The 17,972-nt window shown below is 37.0% G+C and overlaps 1 protein-coding gene across 1 annotated transcript in view; it reads left to right on the top strand.

Moving 5' to 3' along the window:
• Positions 1–1,899: 1,899 nt before the first annotated feature.
• The window catches only part of LOC107297577 (glutamate receptor 2-like), a gene marked incomplete at its 5' end in the record, with an annotated part of 39,454 nt that continues 23,381 nt past the window's right edge, over positions 1,900–17,972 (top strand). Inside the window, 3 exons of the mRNA XM_015826938.1 lie at positions 1,900–2,096; positions 3,771–3,824; positions 9,844–10,005. Of these exons, the coding sequence (XP_015682424.1) occupies positions 1,900–2,096; positions 3,771–3,824; positions 9,844–10,005 (413 nt within the window). The remainder of the gene's footprint in view (positions 2,097–3,770; positions 3,825–9,843; positions 10,006–17,972) is intronic.

Here is a 17,972-nt window from a genome sequence, read left to right as displayed (position 1 = left end):
CTAGGTCATTTATTTATGATATATCATTAGTATTTAGATAATACACAGCTGAATAAGGTAGTCCTTGACTTACAACTATTATTTAATGACCATTCAAAATTACAAAGGCACTGAAAAAAGAGACTTATGACTGTTTTTTACACTTACAACCATTGCAGCATCCCCATGGTAATGTGATCGAAATGTGGCCACTTGGCAACCAGCTCATATTTATGACAGTTGCAGTGCCCTGGGGTCATGTGATCCTTTTTCTGACAAAGTCAGCAGGGAAGCCAGATTCAGTTAACAACCATGTTATTGAATTAACAACTGCAGTGTTTCACTTAACAACTATGGCAAGAAATGTCATAAAATGGGGCAAAACTCACTTAACAAATGTCTCACTTAGCAACAGAAATCTTGGGCTTGATTGTGGTCCTAAGTCGAAGACTAGCAGTAATGCCATTCTAGCCCAACTGGGAATGTTGAAGTCATGTTCCATTGTCTGAATATGTTGGGATCTATATGGGATGAAAGAAACTGAAGTTGAAGCTAAGCAAGTTGGGCTTTTTGTTTGTTTCTAGCATTTCTCTATCAGTACCAAATAAATCTCTCAAAAGGAAGGCATTACCTTTAAGGGTCCAGAACATTTGGGAGTTATCTTGAACTCATGGCTACTGATGGATGGGCCAATAGAAACTATGGTCAGGAGGGATTTCAGTTGTGCATTTGTTGCACAACTGTACATGGAGCGGTAGTACCTCATAGTAGTAAGACACACCTTTATCACTATATTGCAATTAGTATATGACAAGGGATTTTCCTTGAAAACTACCTGGAAGCAGAATGCAACATGTATTGGGGGGGCATTCATCATATGAGCACATTAAACCTGTGTTCTAAGCCTTGCACTGATTACCAAAATCCCTTTAGGATTTGATGCTTAGATGGCCACCTTCTCCAATAGAAATCTCACCTCTCCAATAAAAGAATCCTAGGTGGATCTCTTTTTGGATCCCCACTTTTGTGAGATGAAGGGGGCAGAAGACACACAGGTGCTGCTTCTTAATTCTGTTGCCTATTTTGTCAAACAATCTTCCACTCAAGGATTGGTTAGACCAGCAGCTCCCAACCTTTTCTATATCCTGCACCCCTAGAACACTTCTGATATATCCTTGCATCCCTTACAAAAGTTCAAAATAATGACAACAAATTATGCACATACACTATAACTTTGAAAACCCAAGTTTTTGCAGCCCCTGGAATATCTTCTTGCACCTCCGGTTGGGAACCCCTGGGTTACTTTCCGGAAACAGGCGAAGACAAAGTTTTTTCAGAAGATATTTGGAATGAGCTGATTAATGTCATCTATTGTTTTGTTTGCTTGTATTATTTTATTCTATTTAATTTTATATTGATCTTTACTATCAGCATTTTAATTTGTATTGTTTTTCTTGTATTTTTGAAGTGTCCCATGTGAATCTATTCTGAATTTTGCTGTATACAAATCTGATAAATAACAGGTATACATGCAGTATTGGCTTCCATTAGAGAAGAGCTTTATTTTGTGCATTACCAGCACACAGGAAAAACAAACAATTCAAAGGCATTTAGTTATTGATTTATCATATTATTTCCTCTTTCCAATTGCAAAAAAATATTATTTCCCAAAATAGTAATATCTATTCCAAAAGGAACCTCTAAGGAAAACAAATGGATGTAGTTAAGGAGTTGTTACATCCTTGCACAGAAATCATTAGAGGTCCAAATAATTAATGGTCATGACTTCATCTTTTTTTAAAGAAAAGAAATGGTGGTGAAGCTAATTTGCTTAGGTTGAAGGGTTATTGTAATATACTGTATATACACATTTCAGATTATGTAAGTTTAAGTGAATACTGAATTTTTCTATATCATCAGGACTGTCAACATTACAAGCTGTACTAGACACTGCAGCTGAAAAGAAATGGCAAGTGACTGCTATAAATGTGGGGAATATTAACAATGATAGAAAAGATGAAACGTATCGTTCATTGTTTCAAGATTTGGAGATAAAAAAGGAAAGACGAGTAATTCTTGACTGTGAACGGGATAAAGTCAATGACATTGTAGATCAGGTTTGCTACTCTTTCTTTTTCAATATATTTGAAAGCAACTGTGAAATTATTGTTGGTAATCAACATTATGTGCTTATTTAGTAGCATTGATAAACAAATTATTATATTTATTAATAATTTCTCTATTTATGTGGTAACCAGTATATATTAACTGTGCTGTTGCATTACAATACCAGTCCTACTATTAGAGTGACGATGTAATATTAGACAAATAAATGGGCAGCAAACTGTTATATAAGTTATTACAGTTCAATTAGTACTTTGAAGAGAGAAATTAATTTGTCTGGCATTGGGTATTCATGTCCCTTGATTGGTAAACTATTATTTGAAACGTCAACATTACAGGTAGTTGCTAAACTTTACAATCCTTGTTTAGCAATCAATGTGCACACTTATATCCATATTTCTGCAGCTGAGAACAATGCATGCTGGAGTGAGAGTAATACTGGTGTTGCTGCATGAGATAATTTTATCTGAATGAGGCAGCAGTAACCAATGGTCTTTACAGCATCTCTCTCTCTCTCTCTCTCTCTCTCTCTCTCTCTCTCTCTCTCTCTCTCTCTCTCTCTCCCTCCCTCCCTCCCTCTCCCTCTCCCTCTTTTTCTCTTTCTCTCAGTTTACTTAGTGACCAGGACACTTAGTAATCATTTCACTGAAACTAATTGCAGTTGCTCAACAAGGACTATTTGTATTTGCTATCTGACAATAGGTTATTTCTGTTCCATCAAATAGAAATGTAACTGTTAAAACAATTCCAGATAAACCATGTTTATGAACTTGGATCTGGAGTCTGCCTAATAAAATGGATGGCATTTTTGTTTGCACACAAAGTGCACATTTATTTATTCAAATTTATTAGCTTCCCAACTCTAATGGACACTGGGCAGCAATAGACAATACCAAGGGAATTGCCAATGTTCCATAGATTCCCAGCTACACTTAACAGCTTTAGCTCCATTGTGTTTTTAGTTGTCCATTAAATAAATATGTTCAGACATATTTAGAATATAGAAATGACTGTCCTATGTCTTGTATTTGAATAGCACCATGTATGCTAGGCCAGCAATCAGAAGTTGCAGAGTTACTTGGTCACCTAATAGACAGCTGTGCCATCCTCCATAGTTCTATGTAGTAATCTCAGCTAGTCATGGGATCTAAAGGTTGTCTCACCACTCAACATAGGGAATGAGGCAGTTTTATTTTATTTTATTTACTCACATTTATTATTGCTGTCCAACTCTAGTGGACAGTGTATAAAAATACCCTCTGTAAAAAAAATCAAAACATTAAACCATATATATAGCGTCAACTAAAACAATCTTAAAGGCATCACATGTACAGGCAATAGGGTCTAAATTCTGTTGCTGGTAAAAATATTGCTATTTCTTGCTCAGTGGGAGGAGAATGGAACATGCTAGTTTATTGTTGGCAAGCTTTGAGAATGAAAATGAATATAAAAATGAAATATTTTAGAGCTTTTGGACTGAAAACCATTTTCATGACAATTAAAAATAAAATCCATATTTTAACCTACAATGAATTCATCAACATAAAGTAAGGTATATTGCCATTTATTTTTTCAATATAATCATTCTGTTATTGTAATTTGTGAAATATGTTTTATTGTCTCTGTAACTTTTCCCCAAGCAAATCAGTTATTTGATTCCCTTCTAGGTTATTACTATTGGTAAACATGTAAAAGGATATCACTACATCATTGCAAATTTGGTAAGTTAAATACTTGCCTGAACATGTAATATTTCCAAGGTTAAAGTATATTTTATGCATGATTTTGTATACAATATTTAATGAAAGGTCTGTTGCTCTCTGAAAAAAAACAAAGAATATTGGAAGTATTTATTCTTGGTTCTTACATTATCATATCAAATCATCAGCTTTTTTAGTTCTGATTATATCCTCCTACCTTTGATTACACAACTATGCTTAGCTGCCATTCACTGTAGCCCTATATTGTTACTATCCTCCATATGATTACCATATATGAGAAAATAGGGAATAAATCAATTTTTGTTGGCCTCAAATATGACATATACACATTGTGTTGTCTGCAAGGGTGTGTGTGTGTGTGTGTGTGTGTGTGTATTTAGCTGTTCTATGAGCTGGCTGTTAATATTACAAACTGTATGATAAAATATTACAAACTGTATGATAAAATACAAATTACATATAAAACTGTATGATATGAATATTCTCTGAGTAATAATAGAAAACATTATTTCAAATTAAATAAAATTCTATGTAAAAATTTAAATTATGGTGTACCTGTAAGAAAAAAGCATTGAAACAGTTTTCAGAAATTTGATCATAGTGTGCAGTATTTAGAGACAGTATCTTCCTTTTTCTTCTGATATAAACAACAGAACAAAACCATTTATTTAAATAGTAATCATGCTTTATATATAAATCATGATTAATTCAAATTGTGGCTAATAAGCCAAGGCAACAAATGGCTCCATATTATTGATACAGGTAGTTGTTCATTTATGACAAACTAAGAACTGGAAAATTCATTATTAAGTGGTGTGGTTGTTAAGTGAGGCATCACATGACTGCATCTTATTTTATTACCTTTTTTGATGCTTTGCGCACAGTCACCCATGCTCTTGTTACCTCCCGCCTGGACTACTGTAATGCTCTCTACATGGGGCTCCCCTTGAGGAGCACTCGGAGGCTCCAGTTAGTCCAGAATGCGGCCGCGCGGGCGGTGATGGGAGTGACTCGTCGCTCCCATGTAACGCCGCTGCTGCGCGAGCTGCACTGGCTGCCTGTGGCCTNGCTGTTTCAGCAGGCAGGACTGGCCTAGGGGTAATTTTAAATTGGTTTTAATTAAATTTTAGTAGTGCGGCCGATTCGAATATTTATTTTTAATTTATCTTAGATTTGTATTTTGTGTAATTGTTTTAACTGGCTGTAAGCCGCCCTGAGTCCTCCGGGAGAAGGGCGGGGTATAAATGAAATAAATCCTAAATCCTAAGTGAATCATCATAGTTGTTAAGTGAAATATCAAGTGACTTTAATGTGCAACCTTCCTTTTCCCCTCCCATTGACTTTGCTTGTTGGAAGTCAGATGGGAAGGTTACAAATGGTGATCACGTGCTCACAGGACAGTGTAACTGTCATAAATGTACAGTGGTCGCCAAGCACACAAATCTTTTTTAACACACATTAAGAAGTCCATTCCTAACCAGTGTGTTAGGAATGTACATTATGGCATGTACATTATAATGTCTTCTTCTCTATTTTCTCCTTTACTGCTTCAAGTGTCGAGGGAGATACAAGTTGCTTTTCTGGCGGCCTCAACCATTCTTTTTTTCTTTTTATTAGTTTATAACAGGCATGTCAAACTCACGACAGCACGTGACGTCGCTCAACGTATCGGGCCGGTTTTGCCATTGCTGGCAATGGAGTGGGCGCAGCTTCCATGTGACGCGTCTGGCCCATGGGCCGGCAGTTTGACACCCCTGGTTTATAATATAAAACACAAAAATACAAAAGCAAATAATAAGAAAAATAGAGGAGGGAAAAGGGAAGAAAAAAATGTAGAGAAGAAGAGAAAAAGAAAGAAAAGGCATTGACTTCCGACCTCCCTTTGGTGCAGTAGAATAAGAAGTAACATCGGACCTCAATTTTTTACTTTTACATATTAGTATAAACTAGCTATTTCTATAATAACAGATCTATCTAATCAGTACAACCAAAATCAAAATTTCATTTTTTTCCACCTCAAGCATAAAATCCAGAGTGGTTTCCTAGTAGAAACAAAAGTATGTGTGTTTTTTTTCTTTTATCAAAGCAGCCAATTTATCCATCTCTGCTAACTCCATCAGCTTTTGCAGCCATTCATCCATTGTGGGGATTGAAGTATCCTTACATTTCTGTGTATAGAGTAATATTGCTGCCATCAACATATATAACATCAAGTTCCAATTTTTTCCCCAAGTCTTTTTCCATTAAACCCAAAAGAAAAGCATCTTTATATTCACTTTAAGAATCATCTGTCTTAGAATATGAATCCTACTCCAGTATTTCTTTGCTTTATCACATGTCCATCATAAATGATAAAAAGTCAATTCTTTACATTTGCATTTCCTGCATTCATTTGAAATACTTTTATACATTCTTGATAACTTATCTGGTGATAAATACATCATCTTATAAAAATTTACATTTAAATTATAATTTAATGTAAATTTTAAACCTTTCATCCACATATTCTCCCATTGTTCAAGCTTTGCATTGTATCCAAAGTTCCTTGTCCACTGAATCATACAATGCTTTACATATTCACTTTCCAAATTCAAATTCAATAACATTTTATAGACCTTAGCAATGATATGTTCATCACTACTACACAGTAGGATTTTCAATTCATTTTTAACAGAATCAAACCCATAGGTCTTTTTGTCTAATTTAAATCTTTCTTTCAGTTGTAAATATGTAAACCTGTGGCAGATATGTCCTAATTCTAGCTCTAATTCTAGGATATTATTTTATCATAAGTCCACCAATCCAACTTCACCACCATTTCTTTTCTTAAAAAAAAACTTCCTGGGGGCACACCCAAAGCGGCATCCTTGTAGAAAACCTTGTTTTATATTTATTCCGTCTATACGTCTAACAAAGTGATTGTTAAAATCAACATTTACTTTACCCTTGTCATACCATAAATAACCATGCCATCCAAATCTTAGTTCATGACCTTCTAAATCAAGTAGCCTCTTATTCTGGAGGGTCACCCACTCTTTTAGCCAGATCAAACAGCAAGCATTAAAATACAGTTTCAAATCTGGTAAACCCTGTTTCTCATTATGATATTGTAAATATTCAATAATATTCAAAACAGTCCTCACATTATCCCTTAACTGTTTTTTGGGCAGAATGCCAGATTGGTCTTCATGGATATATACCTATAAAATCTTGTTTAATCTTTCTGCCAAAACTGCGGCAAAGAGTTTATAGTCCTTTTTTAATAATGAAATTGGTCTGTAATTCTTTACCTTTGTAGCATCTTGACCTTTCTTTGGTAATAACACAATATTGGCTTCTTTCCATGTTTGAAATATCTTTCCCCTCATAATATATCGTTCATTATATCCTCTAGTGGCTGAAGAAGTTCCTCTTTGAAGCATCTATAATATTGGCTTGTAAGGCCATTTGGATCTGGAGCTTTACCTGATTTTGTTTTTTTAATAGCTTCTGATATTTCAAAGACAGTTACTGGGTCATTCATAAGTTGTCTCTGAGTTTGTGAAAGTTTAGGCAACTGTTGTCTTAACAAATATTCATCTATTTTAGACATATCGAATTCCTGCTTTTTATACAAATTGAAATAGAAACAATGAAAAGACTTTTTAATAACCTCATTGTCTGTTATTACATTGTTGTCTTCACAGATTTTCTCAATCATTCTTTTTTCCCTTTCCTTTCTTAGTTTATATGCCAACCATCTTCCTGGTTTATTTGCAAACTCAAAATGTCTTTGCTTCATATAATTCAGTTTTCTTTCTATTTCTTGAGCTTTGTTAATTGATGTCGTTGTACTATATCTTTGATGTTGTCTCTCCATCTTCTGGGTTTGGCTTGTGCTCTTTGACCTTCTCCTCTTTTTGTATGTGCTTGTATGGTATGAAATCCCACAACATCCTCTCCAGATGAGCAAACCACTTTATTTTCTGTTTCTGTATGTAATTTAATATTGGTTCTATGCCAATTCTTTCTCTTATGGTCTCATTTCTGATTTTATCTCTTCTGGTCACTCCAGCTGCTTTCCTCAAACATCTCATTTCCATGATGACTAACTTTTGTTTATGTTTTATTGTAAATGTCCATGTTTGGCACTGGTAACTTAGGGTGGGGATAAGTATGCTTTGTATGAGATGCTTCTTTGTACTGATCATATTGCCTTATGTTGTAGGAGTGGAGCATGCTGTTCTAATACTTGATTTGCCTTACTGCATCATATGTTAATATCTTCATCCCTTTTTGCCATCTTTGGTGAACGTTGTTGAACTTTGATACTTGTTTTATGCTTATTCCTTTTATTGCTATGTTTAGGGTATGCTTTTTTTCCTTCCAATTGCCATTACTTCTGTTTTCTCTTTTCTGATTCTCATATTATTTTTCTTGCATTCTTGGTTCATGGCCATAAGATATTATTGCAGCTTCTTAGCTGTACTTGCCTGATTATCTGCAAAGAGTAGTTGATATTATTTCCATTCTTGGGTTTGGCTTCTTCACTTATGCTGTCAATGTAGGTGATAAATAATAGTGATGATACTGTAGTACACATCCCTGTTTTATTCTGTATGTTACTATGAAGGGTTCCGATGTTCCTTGGTTTGTTTTGACTACACCTCTGCAATCACTCTATAAGTTTTTCATACCCTAATAAGATGTTCACATACTCTGTATGGGATCAATGTTTGCTATAATAATTTCTTATCAACTCTTATCAAATGCTTTCTCTCAATCTACAAATGTGACAAAGAGATTCTTACTGTATTCCATCTTCTTTTCTATTAGTTGTTTAAGCACAAAAAGTGCATCTGTGCAGTTTCTATTTTTTCTAAAACCCATCTGCTCTTCTGCTAGTGGTTCTATAACTGGTCTTAATTTCATTTCTATTATTTTGGTGTACTTTTTCTCTACCTGTCTCAAGAGTGAGATGCCTTGATACTGCATGTATTTTCATTTCCTCCCTTTCTTTACTTGTTGCCAATCGGGAGGTGCAGTTAGTTGTGTCCATGCTGTGTTAAAGATTCTATGTAGCATCAAGATGTCACAATGCAAATTCTGTCCTTTCATGCCCGCATCGTGACATCACACTTAAGTACATGAATTTGCATTACAGTATTGCAGTGCTCTGTCATTTGTCCTCCCTTTGCCTTCCTCCTGTAAAAACTTACTTTGAGGCTGTCCAAACTAACACACAAAATATAACAACATTGTAAAGTATATAAGGCTGCTTATCTGAAAAAAGTTTTTAAAAACATGAAAGTACTCTCATCTACAAGGAAGAAGTAAAATCAATTCATATATAATACACCAATATGCAAATGTGTGTGTGTGTCTGTGTGTGTGTCTGTGTGTCTGTGTGTGCCCATGTATGTGTGTGTCTATTTATAACAAAGCCTATGGAAAAGTGGAGTTTAAATTCCAGGATTTGAAATTTTGGAGTACAGGTGTTGTCAATTTACGACCATTTCTTTTATGATTATTCAAAATTACAGTGGTGACTTATGCCTGTTGGAGTATCCCCAGGTTCACATGATTAAAGTTTGAATGCTTGGCAACCAGTTACATAATCTCCATTTGTGACCTTCTATCAAGCTTCTGACAAGCAAAGTCAATGGGGAAAGCTGGATTTTCTTAATGACCACAGCAAAAAAGGTCACAAAAATCTGGTGTGACTCATTTAATGGCAACATTGCTTAACAATAGAATTTACAGTCCCAGTTATGATCATAAGATGAGAATTCCCTATATTTAATCTATATCACTTGGAAGTTCTACATCAAAATACAGGGCCTAAAAATCTTTCTAGCTGATAGATTGTAGGAGCTCTGGTGAAAGTGCATGACTGAAGTTTATATTTTGTATTCTCTTTTTATTCAATTTAAATATCCAAGTCCTATGGATTCTAGGCTGCGTACAAATGCAAAATATCCATAAAACAGATGAAATATTGAACTATTGTACAACTGAAATTTATATTTTCCATGTCCAGGGATTTACTGATGGAGATTTATCAAAAATACAGTTTGGAGGAGCTAATGTGTCAGGATTTCAAATAGTGGACTATGATGATCCTTTGGTGTCAAAATTTATACAGCGCTGGTCAACCCTGGAAGAAAAAGAATATCCTGGAGCTCACACTAGCACAATTAAGGTAGATGATTTTCCTTTTATATCTGGAACAATGTTTACTGATGGTTTACATAGAAATGAATTCTAAAGAACTGTTAAACAAAATCATATTGCTTAGAACAGAGATCTTCAACCTTTCTCAGTTGGTGTACCGGAGGAAAGCATTTTACGCACATGCGCACACACACAAACGGCCGCAAGAACGCGCAATGCTAGCACTGCCCCGTTTTTGCCGCACGATGCCCTGTTTTTGCAGCGCGGCACCCTGTTTTCACGGTGCTAGCATGAGTGGGGTTAGGTGCGTAAACACACATGAGCCCATTGGCCAGCTTGTTCCATGGCCTGGTGGCCAGTAGGCTACAGCCCAGTAGTGGGCTGCGGCCCACAGGTTGGGGACCCCTGGCTTAGAACATTGGTCCCCAACCTTTTTAGATTGGCAATCCAGCCTGGTGCAGGGGGGGCATGTAAGTGGCAGGCACACGTGCGCATGCACAGCTTCATTTGTATGAGCAGAAGCGCTTGCACTCTCACACAAAGGTCCCTAACTTGTGAGAGGGGAGCTTCATTCACACTTGCTCGCCCCCCCCCCAGCCAGGTTTCTAAGAGGCCATGGCTCAGTAGTGGGCTGCGGCCTGGGGGTTGGGGACTCCTCACTTAGAAAACCAAATAATATTATTTTGCATTGTCCTAAATAATCTCTGAATGTGTGTAATAGTCAATTGGCATATTTGAAAGATAAAAATAGTTTAGTAACTTTTTGCTGCAGAAAATAAAGTTCTGCAATAAAATAAAAACAATAACATACACAACAATAATCACAGATAAATTACCTTTCCTGCTAATAGTAGTATACAGGTTCATTAGTTTCTGAAATAAGAAATGTATTTCTTCCCAAACAGGTGATTGATTCTACATTTGCTAATTCATGCTTAGCTCTAGAAAGCTGGGAAAGAAAGAACAATTCTAAGAGTAATTTACAGGTTTCTAAAATAAGGAAAACTAGGCCATAGAATGCCATATATATAATTAAATTAAAGGATCGCAAAATATGATACAAACCATGAATGAATAGAAATCAAAACAAAAAATGTCAATTTGTGGTGTCATAATAATAAAATGGATAGTCAGTTTTACCTAGATGTTGTTTTGAACTGTGTAAATCTTTATATTTTCATGATAGTACTAGTATACTTCATACCACTGGCAATCTGCTATGTCACTTTGTTAGTAGTTTAAAAACAGGTGGTGGTACTTTACCATATGCACTTTAAAAAAAATGCATATGGCTGCAAGAAATTATTAAACTACAGCCTAAATATAGTTCTCTTAATTTTTATTTTGGCATCAATGAGAGACTCCTTTACTTATAGAAGTTATTGTAGAAATCTTATTAAACAGATAGATATAATATAATACTAAGGATAAGGGTGAAGGTTCGTTCTCTGAGATTGTGAGTTGATTTCCGAATGTTTCGTTACCACAATAGGTAATATCTTCAGCGGCTTTTTTTTTTTAATACTAAGGCTTCAGAGGTCTGAGGTTGTTATGTATCTTATAAAAGTCAAGAACTGCTTTCTTCAATCATTGGTCTTTTTTGAGTGGAACATGTAGTCCCAACATAGCCTGATGACTCCAGTTTTGGGATGGCTTCTCATTTCTGTCACAACCATATATCACAATAACAGTAAAGGTCACTGAGCTAAAGATCCATCAAATTCATGGTTACAGAAAGAAAAATAAATGGTCTTCAGAGATTTCTTTGAACCTTATTTATGTGGGCTTTAGACAGATTTCAAAAGCAATATGTGTCTTTCTCTCTCTCTCTCTCTCTCTCTCTCTCTCTCTCTGTGTGTGTGTGTGTGTGTGTGTGTGTGTGTGTGTGAGAGAGAGAGAGAGAGAGAGAGAGAGAGAGAGAGAGAGAGAGAGAGAGAGAGAAGTATGGCCCTGTCTACTTTTGATTCTGGCTTCTCATTCCATCTTTCTTTTTGGTCCTTATTATATAAGGATAAAAATATTATCTTAATGCTTAACTTTGTCTAAAGGTAGAAAAATCCTACTAATTTCTAATTAGTATTACATGATATGTACCTCATAAATTATTTTATATTTGCCTCAAATCTGCCATTATTCAGTACATGTATAAATGATCAAAGTAACAGCAGGAGAAATTGTCTCTCTCAGTGGTGTGTTCTGACACAATTTAGTTACTGACTGGCTCTGAATGGGCACTGCTAAATCATTTCAACAAATGATTAAATTTGGAGAATTTTGACTTATATTCCCTATATGATCAATGAATATATTATCAAGTAAAGAAAACAGATGGGGAGAAATGTTTCTAAACATATCCATCCTATTCCATAATAATTGCAGTTTTGATAGCTTTTCTGGAAAGAAATGGAACTCAAGTTCATGTTTATGAGAACATTTCTAAAATAAATATGATAGATCCAAGTGAGATTATAGGATGCACCTGAAGGAAATTGAACTTGTGACTGCTGTTCAAGAATTATTAACAAAAGAAACATTTGTTCTAAAAAATATAAGGGCAATGGAAAAATAATAAACAATAAACAAAAGCAGTTAAAAAGAAAGATAAAACAAAAGAAAATAAAATGTAAATACTTTGTTGCAGAACCATAGTTATCTTTCTCTACTTGCAAAACTACCCTTACAGTTGCCGCCATCAAGATTGCCTTTTGTTCTTTGAACTTCATTTTTCTCTATATGAGGATCTCTTCAATTCCATATAATTACAACTTTCTCAATATTTATTCATTTACTTACTGAGGCCTATATGCCATTCTAATTGTATGTGACTCTGAACGGCTTATACTTTCAATTATTTATTCTATGAATCGGTCCTCATTCATTCTTTTATAAGAAACCAGTTGAAAATGTTTCTTTTCCAATAGTTGTTCACTTTTATACTGAATCTATGTTTATCTAGTATTCATTTATTTTGTTACCTTAAATCATGGTTTTAACACAGTTTTTCAGCAACCTTTTTCTACCATACTCGATTTATTTTTGTTTCTTCTAATGTATCCAACTCTTACTTCTATACTGAAAAGTAGCAGAAATACAATCTAATGTCCAACCTTCTTGCTTCTTTTGACAAATATTTATTTTTTAGAATAGATACAATACTGAATATTATATTTCTATCAGAATTTGCATGATTTAAAATTTATCCATCATTTTTTTGATTTTTACTAAATATTTTCCAGAGTATAAAAATTTCATTTAATTTCCACCATTTATATATATAGCTTGCAATCATTCATACCATTATCTTTTCATAATTACTTTCGTTTAAAAAAAAATATCTTTAGATCCATACCCCTCATTGCATCATGTCATCTAACATTCACTGCAAATTGTTTGCATTCTTATCCAGCAATACAAAATCATCTGCAGGCAAAAACATTCTCAAATTTATATTTCGGTATTCTGATGGCATGCAAATCTATGATTTGGCTCTCTGAATAGTTTGAATACAGCATGATATATTGAAAATGAATCCAGATAAGATGGATGAAGATGGAGGTGACAGTAAGAGATGTTCACTGTGAATAGTTCTAATTCCAGAGACATTATAGATTCCCTATTCTGAATGGATTGCATTCTCCAGAAATAGCTAATATACAATTTGAAGGTATTTCTGAATCCAAATGTCCATCTCATAAAGCTAGTGGCCAAGACTCCTCTATTTATATGCTTCAGTTATGTACATTCCTTCTTGCAAGAAAATCACCTTAAAGCTTTGAATGTACATTCCATAACTCTGTTATGTATTGCATTTGGGGGCAATTATATTAGAAACTAGAATTTATCAAAGCAGAAGTGCTAATTATTCAACAACTAATTGGCATCGTACCTGAAAATTGCAAGACAAAGTGTCCATTAATAAGAATAGTGGGGAAAATATCAGATTTAAGTTTCAGTGGGTAAAAAAAAGAATTGCCTCCTTCTCAAGTATCCATCTTCATATTGACAGAAGGCAATTGACTGCTTTAAGTGACTTCACTATGGTATGCAATAAAGATTGCTATATTGCTGTGCTGAGTGCCTGGGTAGTTTCTGACAATTTTCAGCCAGGGAGTTTGACAGCTGATTTTCTTCTCCTATTCTATAAAAGCAGAAAAAGTGTCTTTGTATTCTTGCTTCAGAACATTTAACCAAAATTGTACCACAATAGCAGTAGTAATGGTAGCAGTTTGGTGCTGGAGCCCTACTTCATTTCCAGATATATATGGCAGAATTCCAATCAAATATACAACTCTTCTCTCACAAAGTGATTATAATTTTTTCTTAGGATTTCTTGGTCCTCTAAATCCAACAATTGTTCTGATACCTATAGGAGCTTCAGGTAAGCCAATAACTTCTTCGGGACCATTTAGATTGGGCTCCAGCCTCCTACTATTTTTCTGCTACCTTCCATGTCTAGGAAGACCTTGAATCACTGTTGGAAATTATATCTGGTTTCTACCTACTATTCCTCCTCTCTCTGACTATGTAAGGAAACAGATCTCAAATTTATTGGACCATTTCATATGGTGACCCATGTTAGTCTAATAATAGTTAATTTGCAGCTCAAAACTAAACATTGACCAGTTTTACACTTTTCTCAGTTGTTTTCAAAGTCTTGCCTTGCTCCATCCGCATGTTGGCTTTATGTCACCTTGTGAAGTAGGCCATGCAGGAATCACAGCAGATGAACTAATTCACTGTCCTTTGTGTGCCTGGAGGCTGTGGGAGACAAGAGACTTTGGCTGAATCCTAGTAAGACCAGTGACTTTGGGTGCATGGAGCTTCTGGCTCTGGGACTTCTTTAACATCTTTACTTCTGGATGAGGTTGCACTACCCCAGATAGACCCGGGGCCAGTCTGGAGATTCTCTTGGACTTGTGATTCCTGCTTGACAGAAGGTGGCAGTTGTGGCTAAAACTTTGTATTGTGTGTCAGTTGTGCCCTTTCCTGGATCAGGAATCCCTTCACTCAGTCACTGAAGCCCTGGTCATCTCTTGCTTGAACTACTTGGGCTACTGCAAAATGTTCTACATGGAGCTACCCTTGAAGGGTAAGTGGAAGCTTCAGCTGGTGCAGAATGCAGCTTCATGGGCAGTTCTTGGAGCTCCTAGGGAGGCCTCTGTTACACCACTGTTCCATGAGCTGCACTGGCTGTCAGTTTGCTTCTGGGTCCAACTCAAGGTGTTGATTATCACCTTTAAATTCCTTCTTGGTATGGATCCAGGCTATCTGAGAAACCAGCTCACCCTGATGGTGATGGTGAAAGGGCAAGCTGTGGAGCCTGTCAGCTAAGAAATTTCATCTGTCAGGTCCAGAAGAAGAGTCTTTCTTGCCATGACTCCTCCCTCAGGAACATTGTGCCCCCTGATGTGAGATCCATACCGACCCTTTTGGCCTTCCAAAAGGCCTTGAAGAATGACTGTCTATTAGCCTGGCCCCCCAATGTGGGCCTGGTACATTTGAGGTGGCTAATAGCGTAAATAACACCCCACCTCCTCCCTATGCACACTTTACTCCCTCCCTCTCTATCTTGCTTTATTTCAAGGTAGTTTTATTTAAATTTGATTTTTAAATTTAAGATCTTTATTTATTATTTTAATGTTTTATAGGTGCACTTTAATTGAAGGTCTGTAAGTCATCTAGAGTCACATTTGGTGGGAGGGATAGCATACACAATAGAGATAGATAGATAGATAGATAGATAGATAGATAGATAGATAGATAGATAGATAGATAGATAGATAGATAGATAGATAGATAGATAGATAGATAGATAGATCTACATCATGGTAAAGTTACATTAACATAATCTTGCAAGTCTGAATGTATCTTCCTTCATCTCCTTGACAGGCCAAGAAACTAAGGAGGGTCTTTTTTGAGCCTCCTGTCCTTCCCACATTCCTGTTGTGGGCTAAGTTGCCTTTTATTTGAGTGTTCCTTTGGTTGCGTCTCTTCCCATGTATCCCAAAGTCATTCCCATATACCAATGGAATTTTTGTTATCTTATTGGATAGTGAAGAGTTGTTTGAGTGTATTCTGCATTTTTGATATAAAAAGTAGCTTGGGTATTTGATTCATTGGAAAAGTCATTGGGAACCAGCCTTTGCAGCATATTTTTCACTGATGTACTTGTCCCCACTCCTTCAAGACTTATGTAATTGGTGTTTTTGAGTGGGATGGGTAATGGCCATTTTATTTTAGTGGAAAAACAAGATTTAGTGTTGATGAGCTTCAGGCTAATAACAATGTTCATAAAATATCAGCACTTAATAATAACAGTAAAGAAGAACTGATAATCACTCAGCTCATATTATAGAAATTATTGCATATTCCATAGAATTCATAGATAATCTACAAAATAGCTAATGATGTAGGTCACACATGTCAAACACAAGGCCTGGGGGCCGGATGCGGCCCACGAAGTGGTTTCATGTGGCCCACAAAGCCATCCTGGAAAAAGTGAGGGAACAGCCCCCTCTGCCTTGGCCCTGGTCCAGGCCAGCTGGGAGCCAATGTACAATTTTGTGGTGGCCATCTATGCTGAAACGCATTCAGTCTTAGCTCCATAAGCCCCCCCCCTGCATGACCTGAGAGGAACAGTGAGGCTCCTCCAGTGGACCATGCCTTGGCACTTGCCCTGATCCCACCCCCTTCTGCCAGAGACCCTCAGATCTATCCCACTCCTGCCCAGGCCCCCACAGGCACCTTTGACGTGAACAATGTAGAGCTGGCCACACCCACCCAGTAGGCCACACCCACTCCATCCACGCCCACCCTGGCCACACCCACCCGGCCCCCTGAGGGCAACTGCAATGCTGATGCGGCCCTCAGTGAAATTGAGTTTGACACCCCTGGTGTAGGTAGTATAGTTAACAGACTAACAGAGTTGGAATGAACCTTGGAGATCTTTCAGTCTGAAGCTGGAAATCCTATACCATTTCAGACAAATGATTGTGTAATCTCTTCTAAAAAACCTTCAGTGTTGGAGCACCCACATTTTTTGGAAGTAAGTTGTTCTGCTGATTATGTAATGGATGGCCCAGGAGTCAGCCCAGACAATGAAGAAGAGCTGCATTCAGCAACTTTGAAGGGTGGCATGGAGGCATGTTTGGAAAACATGGGGAGCTCTGAACCTAAAGGGGATGGGCAAGAGGAGGAGGCAAAATCAGGAACCTCAGAAGGGCTGGAGGAGCAACTGGGCTGGCTAACAAAAGAAGGCATGAAACAGCCAGGAGCTCTGAAGACCACCCAAAAGCAGAAAGCGGAGAAGTCAGTGATGAGGAGAAATTGCCTCCTCCACTGGATCCCAGGGTGTTAAGTCCGGAGAATAATGGCGCTTGAGACGAAGCATTTCTAACAAGTCTTTATTCTCTGCTTCCAATCTACGAACAACCCGAGCAGAGGCACGCAGGCCTCTATTTATACCTTCTGATCCCCGGGCAATTCCAACCAATCACAAGGCGGTCTTTTCCCGCCTTGCGCATGCGCGCAAGGCCGGCGCCACTTAGTCTGGTCCCGGGCAGCTTTTGCAAATGCCTGGGACTCTTACAACGTCCCGAGCCTGCTTTTGCAGGCTCTGGACACAACACCCCTCCCCCCTAGACACAACACCCCTCCCCCCTACGGCGCCCACATGGACACCATCATAGTGATGGTTATATAATTAACTGTTGAGTTAAGTCACACGGTGTGTGTAAGATGTGGGACTGTTCCGTCATACAGAGACCCAATAGCCCCAACATCGTTTACGTCAAGTAAACCAGCCAGAACCTCTAGTTCAGTTATTGCAATTAACATGCTCACCTTACGTAATCTGCAAGGTATTTGGGAGGGCCTTTGACCCTGAGCGACCTTCTCGGACCTGGGGAACTTGTAGTGTTTTCCCCGTTGCTTCCCACACTAGGTGAATTGCCCTGTGGTTGTCTTGTGACTTCTGTTTGACTTTCCTGCCCGTCT

This window comes from Protobothrops mucrosquamatus, unplaced genomic scaffold, assembly GCF_001527695.2.
Source record: "Protobothrops mucrosquamatus isolate PMUCROS unplaced genomic scaffold, P.Mucros_1.0 scaffold3390, whole genome shotgun sequence".
NCBI classification, from domain to species: Eukaryota; Metazoa; Chordata; class Lepidosauria; order Squamata; family Viperidae; genus Protobothrops; species Protobothrops mucrosquamatus.
Note: the sequence above shows the minus strand (reverse complement) of the source record. Positions and strands in the feature narration are given on the sequence as shown.